Source organism: Canis lupus, chromosome 32 (assembly GCF_003254725.2).
Source record: "Canis lupus dingo isolate Sandy chromosome 32, ASM325472v2, whole genome shotgun sequence".
Taxonomy (NCBI): Eukaryota; Metazoa; Chordata; class Mammalia; order Carnivora; family Canidae; genus Canis; species Canis lupus.
The window spans coordinates 35,594,349-35,610,556 of record NC_064274.1 but is presented as its reverse complement, the minus strand read 5'-3'; the positions used below and the strand labels follow the sequence as shown (position 1 = coordinate 35,610,556).

Sequence of the window (16,208 nt, the reverse complement as noted above, 5' to 3'; positions counted from 1 at the left end):
TTTTGTTTCTCTCTTTTTTCTTCAGTTTCCCTCTTTGCCATCAACTTGTTTTCTATGTCACTCACTTGTTCTTCCACCTCGTTAACCCTCGCCGTTAGGACTTCTAGTTTGGATTGCGTCTCATTCGATTGATTTTTAATTTCTGCCTGATTGGATCTAAATTCTGCAGTCATGAAGTCTCTTGAGTCCTTTATGCTTTTTTCTAGAGCCACCAGTAGTTGTGTAATAGTGCTTCTGAATTGGCTTTCTGACATTGAATTGTAATCCAGATTTTGTAACTCTGTGGGAGAGAGGACTGTTTTCTGATTCTTTCTTTTGAGGTGAGGTTTTCCTTCTAGTCATTTTGCTCAGTGCAGAGTGGCCAAAAACAAGTTGTATTGGGAAAAGGAGAAAAAGAGAGGAGAGAAAGAAGGAAAGAAAAGAGAAAAAGAAAAAAAAGAAAAAAAGAAATAAAAAAGGAAAAAAAGAGAAGAAAAAGAGAAAGAAAAAGAAAGAAAGGGGAAAAAACGGTGGGGGAAGCAATCAGAAATCAAAAAGAAAAAAACAAAACAAAAAACAAAACCACGGGGGAGTATCTTCTGACTCTGTGTACTTTAAGTCCCTTGACTTCCCCTGGAACTGGTCTGTCTAGCTGGTCTTCTGGGGGAGGGGCCTGTCGTGCTGATTTTCAGGTGTTAGCACTTGGGGGAGCTGCTCTGCCCCCTGCCTGGTGCAGGGCTCAGTGGGGGTTGTTTACCCCGTGAGGCCCCAGGAGGAACAACCGCAGTGGCGGGGCCAGCTCTGGAGCCCTGGAGTCAGCCCCCGCAGTAGCTCCGGAGCTCTCCGTCTGCAGGGCCTGGAGGCTCGGGGCGGGGCCGCTGATCTGCTCAGCTGGGGCAGGAGCATCCTCGCTGTCCTGGGCCCTCCCGGCCTCTACCTGTCCCGCGGGAGGCCGGATCCTGGGCTGTGTCCCCGGCGCCCTGGGCTCCGGGACCTGCGCTGGTGGATTCGTGCTCCCTCCCCGCAGCCCCCTCCGCACGGAGCCTCTTCCTCTGCCCGAGCCCCTCCAGCTGCTCCGGGCCCCGCCGTGCGCGCTGCAGCCCTTAGGGAGCTCGGCGCACTCTCCCGGGGCGCAGGTGTCCGTCAGTGTCCCCGGGAGCCCGAGGGCATCCCCGCCCTCCTGGGTCCTGCTCCGACTCCCCGCGAGCCCCTTTCCGCCCGGGAAGGTTGGTGCAGCTCCTGCTCCTCCGGGACGGGGCTCTCCTGTCCTGGGGACACTCGCCCCGGCCTCAGCCCGGCTCCTCGCGGGGCCCCTCCCCCTTGGAGGCCTTTTGTTTCTTTATTTTTGAGATGATATTGAAATTTCTAAATAGTTAATATGGGTATCCTTTCATGGTATAAATGGTTGAAAAATAGATTTTGCTATAAATTGATACATTGAGATAAGTAACATAGATAAATTAATGACACAGTTTCCTACCCTGGGAAGACTTGGCTTCCTTCCTGCGTTTATGGTTAACTTGTCCTTTTGACTTGACTTGGCCAATGGCATGGAAGCAGAGGATTTGGGACCATGGCATATTTCTGCCTGTGCTCTTGCTTTTTTTGCTTTATTACACTTGTCACTGCTACTCCTTTAGTAAGGACCTAAGAGTGAAGAAGACACATGGACCAACAGAACATAGCTCAGGAGGGCTGCGGTTTACTCTTGGCTGCCAAAAGATAGAAGTGAAATATGTCATTATTACTGTAGAGCCACTGAGATATCTGAGCTTTTCCTATTCAGTCTTACCTAGGGAAGATTACAAATGCATCTAGCTTTTTTATATATTACCTTAAAATGACCACAAATAGTTCTTACATGCTAGCATGCTGTAATCTACTTATAGTAGAATAATTATGGAATTTTAATAGATGGTAAAATAGAGTGTTAGTATTAACACACAGGCTAGGAAGCACTGTGAATCCATTGAAATGATTAAAGCTAGTATCACAGAAATGTGCTAACTCAAACAGTACCATGAAAAGTACAAGTCTCACTTACAAGTCTAAATCTATGCCCAAGGCAGTCCCTAGAGCACACCTGCTTTCCACACCCCTCATCTCCATCCTACACCCATGCTAAGTGTCCTTCATGTTCTTGCACAGGTCAATCACTACAACATTTGAATGCCATCAACTTTCCTTTTTTGAAAAAAAAAGTAGACACTCATGTTAAAATTTTTTTAAGGCCTTACCCACTCCCAATAAATAACTGCAGAAACTGCAAAAGCTATGCTTTTAAAATGAGACCTTGATTTTATAAATAACAGAGAGTAGAACATAACTGGGAGAGACATGGGAAAAGTGCTAATGCATTAAGATTGTTTCTACAAGCTTTCTCCTCTTAAAAGAGTACTTCCTATGCTGCACTACCAAAATGCTGCTTCATTGACAGATGAATGAGTCAAGGAAATGTGGTACACACACATGCTGGAATAACATTCAGCCATGAGAAAGTAGGTCACCCTGCTGTATGTGGTGACAACATGGATAGCTTTTGAAGGTATTATTATTTTAAGTGAAATATGTCAGAAAGAGAAAAACAAATATTTTCTTATAAAATACGTCAGACTCAGAGAAACAGAATAAAATCGTGGTTATCAGGGCTTTAGAGGTGAGGGAAAAGGGTAGATTTTTGTCAGAGAGAATTTCTAGTTATAAGGGAGATAAACTCTAGGGATCTAATGTACATCATTGTGATTATAGTTTACTCTATATATACTTAAAAATTGCTGAGTACATCTTAAATTTTCTTCCTGAAAAAAAGAAATGATAATCATGTGAAGTGATGCAGGTTAGCTAATTTATGGTGGTAATCATATTGCAACATGTTAAATCAACACATTGTACCCATAAATCTATACAATCTGATATGTCAATTATATTTCAATAAATCTGGGGGAAAAATCCCCCCATGACTAAATTATTTCCTAATCCTTTACTAAATGAAAGTTCCTCTAAATTCAATAATTGCAATGTCTCTTTTATTTCCTTAGGATGTGTATGTGTTAAGAATTAGCTTTTGGAGAAGAAGTTGAAAAATGTTTTTCATATGTGTGAGGGATATTTATCAATATTGATATTTCCTCACCATAGAAATTGGCAAAATTTTCCATGTAAAGTCAGCGAGCAAACATTTTCAGCTCAAAAGTAACAAGTTCTCTGTTGTAACTACACAGTTTTGTACTAGTAGCACGAAAGCAGCCATAGACATTGCATAATCAAATTAGCATGGCTGTACTTGGCCCACAAAAGGCCAGGTTTGGTCTGTAGGCCATAGATTTTGACCCTTGGATTATACACTGTTACCTGAATTATCCAGAACATAAAAAAAGTGAAAACACATTAAATATTTATCTTAGAGATCCTAAACATTAAGGAGCAACTCCTTGTGTTTTTGAGACAAAATGGAGTAAAATGATCTCTTAAGAGGCTATGTATGTATTTTTTCACATGTGAATCATAGTCAAATTATTAGTTATGCTACCATTCAGTTTGCAATTATACATTACTTCTAATTTGAGGGATTTTTGTTTGTTCTCTAGTATTGAACGATTTATATAGAATGAGTATAGTCTTATTTGTTTTAAGGAAAAAAGAGCTCTGAATTTTGTCTATAATTATGAACTACATGTATATGGTAACAGATAGTAGCTACAATTGTGCTGACCATAGCATAACTTATATCATTGTCAATCACTGTCCTACAACTGAAACTAAGGTAACATTATGTATCAACTACACACACACATAAACACACACACATATAACATATATAACATATATGTGTGTCTGTGTGTTGTTGTAAAAAAATAATGAACTAAATGAAAGCTCACATAGGGGCCCCTGGGTCGCTCAGTCAGTTAAGCACCCAACTTTTGATTTTCGCTCTGGTCATGATTTTGGGGGTCATGAAATCAAGCCCTGCATCAGGCTCCTCATTGAGAGCCTGCTTGAGAGTCTCTCTTTATCCTTCTTCCCCTTCCTCTGCTCACTCTCTTTCTCTCTCTCTCAAAAAAGAATAAATAAATAAATAAGATAAAAGCTCACACACACCAAGCTTATACAAATGTTATTTTAAAAAATGAGACCTCCAAAAAAAAATGAGACCTAACAAAACCCATCTATAAGCTGCCTACAAGAAACTCATTTCAGACCTAAAGATATCTGAAGATTGAAAGTGAGGGGATGGAGAAACATTTATCATGCAAACAGATGTCAAAAGAAAACTAGGGTAGCAATATGTGTATCAGACAAAACAGACTTTAAAACAAAGACTAACAAGAGACAAAGAAGGACACTGTAAAACAATAAAGGAAACAATCTGACAAGAAGATGTAACAGTTGTAAATATTTATGCAATCAATATGGGAACACCCAAATATATAAAACAGTTAATAACAAACATAAAGCAAATAATCAACAGTAATACAATAATCATAGGGGACTTTAACACCCACTCATATCATCAGATCATCAGAACAGAAAATCAATAAGGAAACAATAGCTTTTAATGACACAAAAATAAATTATTGGTTCTACATCAAAATAAGGTTTCCGTACAGTGAAGGAAGCAATCAGCAAAGCTAACATTTGGCCACCTAAGGAACGGGAGAAGATATTTGCAAATGATGTATTTGATAAAGGGTTATTAGCTAAAATATATAAAGAACCAATATAAATCAATACCCAGAAAACAATCCAGTTAAAAAAATGGAAGAAGACATGAACAGATATTTCTCCAAAGAAGACAAACAGATGGCCAACAAATGCACAAAAAGATGCTCAACATCACCCATCATCAGGAAACACAAATCAAAACCACAGTGAGCTATCACTTCATATGTGTCAGAATGTCTAAAATAAAAAAACACAAGAAAAAAAATGTTGGCAAGTATGTGGAGAAAAAAAAAAAAGACCTTCTTGAACTGCTGGTGGGAATGCAAACTGCTGTGCCACTCTGGAAAGCAGTATGGAGCTTCTTCAAAAAATTAAAAACAGTACTACCCTAAAATATAAAAACACTAATTCAAAGGGATATATCCACCTGTATGGTTATTGCAGCATTATTTACAATAGCCAAACTATGGAGGCTACTCAAGTGTTCATCGATAGATGAATGGATAAATATGAAGTGGCAGATACATACAATGGAATATTATTCAGCCATAAAAATGAATGAAATTTTGCCATTTACAACAACATGGATAGAGCTAGAGAGTATAATGCTAAGCAAAATAAGTTAGTCAGATAAAGACAAATATATGATCTTACTCATATGTGAAATTTAAAAAATAAAACAAATAAAAAAAAAAGAGAGAGTGAGACAAAACAAGAAACAGACTCTCAATTTGAGAGAGCAAATTGATGGTTACCGGAGGGGAGGTAGGTGGAATGACTGGGGAAATAGAGGATGGGGATTAAAGAGTACACTTATCATAATGGGAAAAAATTAATTAAAAAATAAAAAGAATAAAAATAAAAGAATAAATATAGTTAGACCATGGAGCACCAGGGTGGCTCAGTGGTTGAGTTTCTGCCTTTGGCTCAGGTCATGTTCCAGGGGTTCTGGGATCGAGACCCACAACAGGCTCCCTGCAAGGAGCCTGTTTTTCTCTCTGCCTTTGTCTTTGCCTCTCTTTGTCTCTCATGAATAAATTAATTAAATCTTTAATATTAATATTAATTAATAATTAGACCTAAAATTTATAGATTATAAAGTAATGGGTAATTTTAACTCCTTGAAATTATAACTAATTGTTTAGTTTTACTCAAAATATTCAATTTTTAATATATAATTATGTATATATAAATTTATGAAATATAATTAAGCTAGGTTTGGAAAAATTCACATAAATATTTAACATGAGGGGTGCCTGGGTGGCTCAGCTGGTTAGGTCATGATCCCAGGGTCATGAGATTAAGCCCCACATTGGTCTCCCTGCTTAGTGAGGAACCTGCTTCTCCCTCTCCCTCTGCCACAACTGCTGCTTGTGCTTGCTCTCTCTCTCTCTCTCTCTCTCTGTCAGATAAATTAATAAAATCTTTAACAAAAGTAACATTAAAAAAGCAAATGAATGAAATAGACATATAGCTCAAAAACTGGACAAAGTTCTTAGCAAAATCATTGAGTTTTTAACCCAGAAAAAATTATTGCCTACATAAATATATTAATAAATTAGATAAAAATGAATGATTTTAAAATAAATGCAATGGCATAGTCTTTGGAAATACAGGAATGCCTAATTAAATTTTCCGTCTATTACTGAACAACAAAACAAAATATATAATCCATCAAATACAAGTTCAATGAGTAAAACACAAAATTCACTCATTTAGAGTGAATGCAATATGTATTTTATAAAGTGCAATATAGTTTACATGTTATGTGTATTCTTTAAAAGAAATATTTTCCATGCACATGTGCTAATTTATTTAATACACCACTAACAGACATGAAGTTTTTTTTACGCTTGGCTATTACAAAATTTATATTTGGAATACTTCTATATAATACATTTCTTGAAATGTGATTACTAAGTCTTAAATGAGTATTTAAAGAATTGGCAGTTAGTGACTAGGATCCTCAGTATCACAATTAAAATATATCCCCAAATAAAGTATGTTAAATTACGTACTTTCTCTAACATTCTCCTCAACTTTCCATATCTTTGCCAAGCTCATTGGGAAAATGTGTCATTTTATATAGATTTAATTTGTGATTAATTTTTTGATCCTTTTCACCTACGATTTTTTTATCTGTTAGGTACCTTTCTACCTCACTCTGTAAGAATCCATCACGCTGCATATTTATGACTTGTCTACTTTTCCTTACAAATGTTTGTGACATGGGACACCTGGGTGGCTCAGCAGTTGAGAGTCTGCCTTCCACTTGGGGCATGATCCCGGGATCCAGGATCAAGTCCCACATCGGGCTCACTGCAAGAAGCCTGCTTCTCCCTCTACCTATGTCTCTGCCTCTCTCTGTGTCTCTCTCATGAATAAATAAATAAATCTTTAAAAAACAAAATAAATGTTTGTGACATTTATCTGCATTGCAAATATATAGTTCATTCATTGCATTGCTGCCTAGTATTCCACAATTGACTGCTCCATGATGCTATTAATGAACAGTTATAATCTTCACTAAGATGCATTAATACAAATGCATTATTTGTTCTTCATTCCCTCTTCAAATATTTTAAACAGTACAATTGAATTTTAATTGACATTTATAGTAATAGTTGTTATAATAACATTTTGTTTACTTATATATTTTCTGTACTAGTATTATTTTAAGTTTGTGGCTACTGTAGTGGCAATAGTGTTGTGTTACTATTATATGGAGGTGGAATGGAAGAAAGAACAGTGGTTAGGGAACAGGCTGCCCTAGCTTTCATAAGGGGAACTGTCTTTAGATTTTACACAATAAAATAATTCTTCTTGAAGACTTTCAATAAATGTAAAGATGGAGTAAGAGCTATGATTAAATGAGAATAATAGTGCACAATAGTTTTGGTTGTACCTTTAGGATAGTGCTTCCCTTAGGTTCCTATCAAGTGTTGTATATATATTCTCCTTCATTTTATTGACTACCAGACCTACAGTTTTTTTGGGGGGTGTGGTTGGTTTCCTCTTCTTCTTCTTTTTTTTTTTTTTCCTCACAGAGGCTGCCAGGATATTTATTCCTTTTCCTCTAATAAAGACCAAAATATCATAAGATTTAGCCATCATCTTATCCATCTGCACTATCCTATTGACACTAGTGTGTGTTTGTGTGTGTGCATGTGTATATATTATCAACTACTGTATCACCTCCAAGATCATGATTTAAAACATTTAAATACTACCTTCTTCCATTTATCAAAATTACTTATTCCAGTGTTCTGCATCCTTTCTCCAGAATTATTCTACCACTACTTTGGGACAATGAGACTACCATCTTTTAAATGTTAGTGCATCTATCATTTCTTCCTTTTCTCTTTATGCAACGTAAAGATAGTGGTTCCTCATTCTTTAGTCGCTTTCCATATCTCTTATACTTGACTGTCAAATTTCTAACTCTGATTGCAACCAAAGTATTTCATGTTCATTGACTACATCCAAGGAGGATAACCTGATTTCAGAAAAAGTAAAACAGATAAGCTCATTGTTTTCATTCTAAGTGAACTGAGAATCTCATACATCTCAAATGGTTTATTACTTCTGTTAGGCAAATCTATTTTTTCCCTAGTCAATGAACTCTCTAAAACTCCCAGGATGTCCATTTTCTCTTATTCCATCTCTAACATCTCCTCCCTTACCACACTGCCACCTATTTTACAGAAAATAAAGAGACTAAGAAAAGAAAAATTCATTTTCTTTCAAAAAGTATTGAAAAGTCAACTCACCTGCCTGTCCTTAATCCTGCTTGGATTCCTGTGACAGAAGATTTGTCACTGCATTATTTTTCATCCCTACACAACATTCATCTCAAAGTCTTTGTGAATAATTGCAAAAGGGACATAACATTCTCTCAGATGCTTATGTTGATACCCTTTGCAAAGGCAAATAAAGAATTAATCTTGGTTAACTTTCAGCATAGTACTTCCCAAACAGTTATTAATTAGCAATAGAAAAATAATAACAGACACCAGTGAAAAAAGTTATCGCCAGTGATGAGGTAAATAAAAATCATGCTCACCTGCAATCATGCTCAGAAAAGGACACAATATTACATCTTTGGTATTTCTTCCAAAAATACACAATCTGAATCTAATCCTGATGAAACATCAGACAAATATAAATTGAAGGACATCTTATAAACTATCAATAGCAACAAAAGACTAAAGAAACATCAGAGTGAGAGAGTTTGAAGAAAAATAATTAAATAAAAGGTAAAATCCTGGAGTAAGTCTAGGACCATTTTTTTTTTTCTTTTGCCATAAGTGACTTCAGTGGGACAATGGAAAAAATTTGACTAGGGTCATTGTGTTAGATATTAGTATTATATCAATGCTAATTTCTTCATTTGTATAATTGCATTATGGTTAAAAAAATTTCTATTTTTCCACCTCTTATTCATAACTAAGAAATAAAATTTTAAGCACTTTGTATTAGATTCAGAATACACTAAGCTAGTAATAGAAAAGTCAACTTGTGGGACGCCTCAGTGGCTCAGTGGTTAGCATCTGTCTTCCGCTCAGGGCATCATCTTGGAATCCAGGGATCAAGTCCCACATGGGGCTCCATGAATGGAGCCTGCTTTTCCTCCCTCTGCCTATGTCTCTGCCTCTCTCTGTGTCTCTTGTGAATAAATGAATAAAATCTTTTTTAAAAAGTCAACTTGTTTGCTGCGGTATGTAAAGGTTGACCTGAATCTGTGCAACAAGACGCATGCAGACATCAACATTCGTAATTCTCTTGTAGTTCATTTTAAAACCATTTACTGAAACTTTCAAACATATGGTTTTAAATATGCATATTTTATATAGAAAATTGCTTGAAGCATTTCCATGTTCCTTGAATAACCATTATGTTTATATGCATAAACCAGGAAAGGTCTAATTGCTATTTGCATGGATTATTTACAGCTAAGTGGTCTATGAAGAAATGAGAGTCCATAAAAATGCTATTGTGTATGAAAACCAATCTGTGTTGCTCATTTTAATTGGGTATGAGAATATTGGTTTATAGATTTAGAAACAGTCTTATAAATGTTTCTCACAAACAGAACAAAGGTTATAGAAGTAATCTGTTGACTAAATGTTTTAATAAACTTTCTAACTGAATGTTTCATTTTCACAGAAAAATGGGTTTCCTGTCTCCAATAGATCTATCACTGAAAATACAAATATGCATTTATAAAGTCACTAAGATGCCACTTCTGTGTTGAATTGACTTGTCATTTTATCTGACATTGTTGTAATAATTAAACACATCTAACATTTGTGGCCATGAGGGAGTGATATTGGGTTTTTTGTTTGTTTTGTCTTTTGTTTTTTGGTGAAAATAACTGAAGTATTTAAAAATATAGAAAAGACTAATAATACACAGCTACTTATCCTAAGATATTCACCCTCAAGGAGAGTAGAAGACAAAATAACTACACTTTATTTATTTATTTATTTATTTATTTATTTATTTATTTATTTATTTATTTTTGTTTCGATGGTAAAAACAACTGATTCTATTCCACTATTTAACCTGAACATCAAAAGTTGTAATGGCATCATTGCTATAAGTTACGGAAGTCCTTTATTGCATATCGGGCGTAAAATCCTAGTCTAGTCATGATTCTTTTTACGTTTTTATGCTCCACCATTCTTTCAAAGGGAAAGTAAGTAATATATTCTGGAGTAAGAAGTTTCTCACTGCTCCATAGGGACTAACAATGAACTAACAATGAACATCCAGAAGGATGTTCAATCCCAAAAGCATCAGCCAGTGATATTAATCTGCAGAAAATGTCATACAGAAAGTGAAATAAAATCTAGATATCCAATTGAATACAGAGAATGTGAATACAGAGTAATATACAAGAGAAAGACTAAAATTGTGGTGGTTTCTAATGCTCAGTGAAGTATTTGGCATTCTTAACAAAGCATTTGGAATATCTTAATTTATGTTTAAATTTGTCATTAATGTTTCTTATTGTTGTGTAGGCTTTGATTAGCATGCTTCCCTTAAAATTAAACTAAATGCACATAATTTTATTTCATTTTAAAAACCATATTTTAGATACGATTCATATTCCATATTAATAAATTATTTATATCCAAGTATATGATTTACAATTTTACTTCATATATAATGTCAAAGACAATGAAAGTTAAAATTGCTTCCCCACACCAAGATTTTAATCAAAACCTATAATTATCTGGGGGTCTTTCCAAAAAAGTAGATTTCTAGGGTCTTCTAAAGGCTTACTCAGTAATTAAGTAAATTCCTTGAAAATTATTGTTACACATTACCAACTCTTTGTCAACTCTCTGGTATTATTTGATGTGGAGTACACCAACATACTTAGCGTATGTGTACATACATAATTTTGAGTCCTATTTTTAATTTGTTTGTTGATGTAGGCCTTTATGTATTTCAACATAAGTTTTCACAATTTTTAAAAATTTGGCAGAGAGAAGAGAAACTTGAATATTTTTGTTCTATAAGGTAAAATTAATCTTAAGAAAAGTGTTAAACAGATTATTAAGGCAGGTGCAACTTTCTAGGTGTAATCCTATGTGAAACTCAAAAGTTCTGCTTTCAGGATATAAAAAGATTTAGAATTGATTTACACTTAATTGATGGATAAGTAATGATTTTTTTTGTCTTGATTTTAGGGATATGGTACCAATGATCAAAAATATGTTTCATTTGTTCTTTGATTTCATCAGTATGGGATGTCATGTTGGCTCTCTAACATTTATTTTAAAGATTAGATATATTTTAACTTTACTAATAGCTAAGATTTGTCTAATTCAAAAAAGTATCTATGCTTACTTTTTAAAAACTTACTACTATCATAGTTTCCTAAGTTTTTCAAAATTTTTACATGCTATATGAAATACTATGATGTTCAGATTTTTAAAGAGTGCTTCATTGGTCCAGGTTTTCTTTTATCTGTGGCTTTCATAATTTTCTAATTCTGCTATATTTCTTTTTGACCTTGACCTTTTTAGACAGGGGAGCCTCAACATATAAATTTCTCTTTTCTTTTAATATTTATTTATTTATATGAGAGAGAGAGAGCACTCAATGGCACATGTGAGTGGGGCTAGGGGGAAGGGGAAGAGCATAGCGAGAGTGACAGTGATAGAATCCCAAGCTGACTCCCCAGGGAGTGTAGAGCTGGACATGAGGCTAGATCTTGCAACCCTGAGACCACCATCAGAACCAAAACCACAAGTCCCTCATTCAACATACTGTGCCACCCATGGTGCCCTGATATCTCTTTACAATAGCCCCATAATTAAGTAAATCACAACTCATTGGATACTATAGTTATAATTTTAACTTTTAATTTGGTCATACGTCCTTTACATATCAATAGTTAAACTAAATATTTTTATTTGATTAACCAGATAGAAAGGTTTAATGGAAAACTACTATTACTGGAACTCAAGATCACTATTATCATTCAGTGACTCAGATCTTTGGGTTCCATTCATCTACAGAGAGGAAATTATTTTACTCTTACCTATGTGGACAGTTTTGAGAAAATAGTTATAAAATTGCTAGAAGATTACTTTAGAGTGGTGCTCTATACATACGAAACAAGTGAATTTGAGCTTGAAGCTAGAACATATATCATCTCCTAATACGCTGTTAGGAACAACTATGGACATTATGAAAAGGCTGACCACATTCATGGAAAAGCACTAAATAAAGATGGACTCAAATCCAGACCTATCACTCATGATTTGCCAGTTCACTTCATTTCTTTTAACTTGAGCTCTATTATCAAATTGGAAAAATTATGAGGATCAGCACATGAAGGTAACAGTTCTTTTAAAGAAGCTATCTTTAGAGATTGAAGTTATAAAAAATTCAAGTATAGCAGGTGAAATGAAAAATGAGCAAGCCATTTCTTGTATAAAAACAAGCTGCCTCCTTACAAATCCATCCCTACGCCACAAACTTCCTCCTAGAATAAGGTCTATGTAGAAAATTAGTCAAAGTTATATGGTATTTGAGCAGTGGGCTGAAGGATGAGAAGGAGCTGGCCAGAGAAAAACAAGGGGAAAACATTCTTGAAATAGAGAAAGTAGATAGTGAAGGGCTCTGGAGCAGAAAGTAAGCTTGTCTTATTCCCACTTCAGAATGAAGCCCATGTGACAAAACTTCATGGGAGGGAATTTGGGAGGAAATGAGGTGCCCTTGTAATGGGAAACCACTGGAACAATAAGCAAGAAAGAGAATAAAATAGTTGAAGACTTAAAAGACGCATACACACACACAAACAAATGGTAACTATGTGAGGTGATAACTATGTCTATTACCTTAGTTTTGATAATTATTTCATAATCCATACATGTATCAGAACATTGAATTGTATACCTTAAATAATATACATTTCTGTCAATTTTGCCTTAATAAAACTAGATATAAATTTAAAACGACTGCTCTTGGCATCTATTTTCTTTAATTCTGATTATTTATTTATTCAATAAATATTTACTGAAGTCTTATGTAACACGTAAAGTACTATGGTAGGTCATGGAGATGCAACCCGGATTGAGACATATCTGTACCCTTGTTAAGAAGTTTATAGATTGCTAAACAAAATAAATAAATAAACAGGAAATTTGAATAAACACATAAACAGAGAGTCTGTGCATATAGCTGAGGACACTCTTGAACTCTGCTTTGTTATTTTGCCCTTTTTTCATTCACCATTCCAGAAATCCACATGTATCTTTACTATTAAGGAATGAAAAGAACCAAAATTAGTAAATCATGTGAAGATAGATGCTAAAGGAGAAACAAGCTGAGCCAATGCCGGTCTATTCCTTATATAATTTTTAATTAATTATTTAGTTGGCTAATTAATTAAATTAGAGAAGAGGGGAACAGGAGAGGGAGAGGAAGAGAGATCATCTTAAGTCGACTCCATGCCCAGCACAGAGCCAGACACCAGACTCCATTTCAACAGCCTTGAGGTTATGACCTGAGCCGAAATCAGGAGTCCAACACTTAACTCACTGAGGCACCCAGAAGCCAAATTTTATCGTTTTTAAAAACAACTGCTGCAGTCCCTGGTATGAAAAAAAAAGTGTAATTATAGCTGTATAATTACAGTACAAAGCAGTATAATTAACGAACAAAAGGGAATCTTTGACTATACAAAGAAGAATATGTAAGGGAAGAAAGGAAACGATAAATTTGGAATTAAGATCTAAGGTTTCTGAAAAAAATATATTTGTTTTTATATGTAATGAGAAATTCAACTGGAATAATATTAGATGGAAAATAACATACCTATTACTGAAAGTTAAATCTAAACTAGCCAAATTCCTTATACTATTTAGAGGACTAATATATGATATGTCATAATATTCCCACACTCAATGCATATTTCATAACCTGTATGCAAAGAGAGATCACTATTGAGATATTTTGCTTACAAAATAATATAGAACTGTTCTGAAATGAAAGGTGCTATATACAAGTTGCTTCCATGTGCAGATTTGGCTCTCTATTCAGCTACTCTCAATGGGCATTACTTATATCTGTATCATACAGATAAATCATGATGAAATAGGAAGATTAGCTCCAATGAGAGTGTTATATTATCTAGTAATTTTATTCTCTAAGATGATTTTAAGTTTATTCTTCTTAATTTAAAAAAGTCAAATTTATGAATCATGCAATTAGCATATATGTAAATATAATATTTTACAATACCATATATTAAAATACTTATAAATTAAAATGACTAACATGATTCCTGATGTTTTAATAGAACAGTTTATACAGGAGATTTGGTACAAAGACTCAATGGTGCAAAAAAAAAAAAAGACTCAATGGTTAGTAGGAATGGATTCTTTGAGCTGCATAATAAAATTTACACTAAATTTTGAGGTACTTAAACAGAACTCAGGCAGCTAAAATTGTATTATCAAGTAATATACATAGAAACTCTGAAAACCTACATAGGATGAACAAGAATTCAGGATAAAAATCTAAGCTCTATTTAAATTAAAATTGGGAGATTTAAGTTTGGGAGTCATCACGATGCTAGTTAAAGGCATAAAACAGAATAAGATCACAGCACAAAAATTGAGGTCACTTTCTCAGTAGTCTTAGACTATGGATCAGTTCTTTTCTCTTGTATAAACATCTATCAAGATGTTTTACAATGGCTTTTAAGAAAATAATAAAATGTTTTACGGTGTTGGAAGGCCATTCTCCATGCCATTTTTTTTTTTTTTTACGTCTTAGGTTAGCTTTTGTCCTGTACTATATTTTCAAGGATGTTTATATAGGAGACATGCCTGGAGTGTGTAGATAAGTTTACCTCCAAGGAAAGGGGCAGAATTTTTTTTCCTGACTAGGAAAATAAAGGTAATGTCTCCCTATGGGGCCACGTTCAGACAGATTTGCTGGCAATCCTTTTATAAGATCAGAGGTTTTCCATGAATGCAATCCCTCAACTGAAACACAAACAGTGTGGAGAGTATCCAACTGATCCATTCCCTGGTACTCCATGTGGGATTTAGGTTGCAAAGGAAACTCATGTGAACTTAAAAAAGATCATGCTTCTTGCTGTACAATGAGTAATAAATTCTTTTGTCTCGGATTTAGGAATCTCATGTCTTCTGCCAGCATCTATGACACTGTATCAAGCTAACTTGTAAGTTTCCGAGTAGCTAAAATCTCAGACTTATCATAGTTCTTAATATACATGACCTATTCTCTGAAAGTTTAATAATTAACTTTCTCTGAGGTGCATAAATGAAACTCTTATACACATAAGGATTCTCTCCTTTTAAAATATACTATTCCAAATACAAAACACCCTGCATAAACATCACCCCTTAGGAAAAGTATACATATCTAAACATTAATTAATTTTATTTATTTGACAAGGGGCAAAATTATATGTAAAATTTTCAATTGTAGAATATGTGTTATACACTATCCTTCTGTAACATTCATATCTTTTTGAATCATTTAATATTTCTAAATTATCATACTAAAAATTTGTCTTTATGTCACATAGCTTTTAGTTTTAAAATTCTTGTGAAGCTTCTTATGAAGTAGCGTGATAATATATTTATAATCCCTTTTCATCATGCCACTATACACCCATTTTCAGGGGCTATGTGTATCAGTTGCCATATTATTTTATGTCAAAAGAATCTTAGCTGGGGAAATTAAAATTATAAAGTTAGGTCCTGTGAAAACAAAGTCTTTCTTATCAAATACTCCCACGTTATAGTTATTATGGGAAGCCACTAGAGACTTTCAACAAGGGACTGAAAATGCTCTGAATTCAATATTAAAAGAAACATTTGTTCCTCTGTGTGAGATAAACTATAAGAAACAAGAGTACAAAAGGAGAACTGAAAGACTCTTGAACTACCTAGGTTAAAAATAATGGAGTAGAGTATTAGTGCTGAAGGTGATGCAAAATAAAAGGACGTAGGGTGTATTTTGAAGGTGGAATCAATCGGATGTATGGACTAGTGCTGATTGTGAAATAAAGA

At 34.5% G+C, this 16,208-nt stretch overlaps 1 protein-coding gene across 1 annotated transcript; it reads left to right on the top strand.

The window, feature by feature from the left end:
• The first annotated feature begins 10,404 nt into the window (after positions 1–10,404).
• Positions 10,405–10,581, top strand: LOC112671754 (DNA-directed RNA polymerases I, II, and III subunit RPABC4-like). The gene has a single exon (XM_035709668.1). It carries the CDS (start codon positions 10,405–10,407, stop codon positions 10,579–10,581), a length of 177 nt encoding a protein of 58 aa, XP_035565561.1.
• The last annotated feature ends 5,627 nt before the right edge of the window (positions 10,582–16,208 follow it).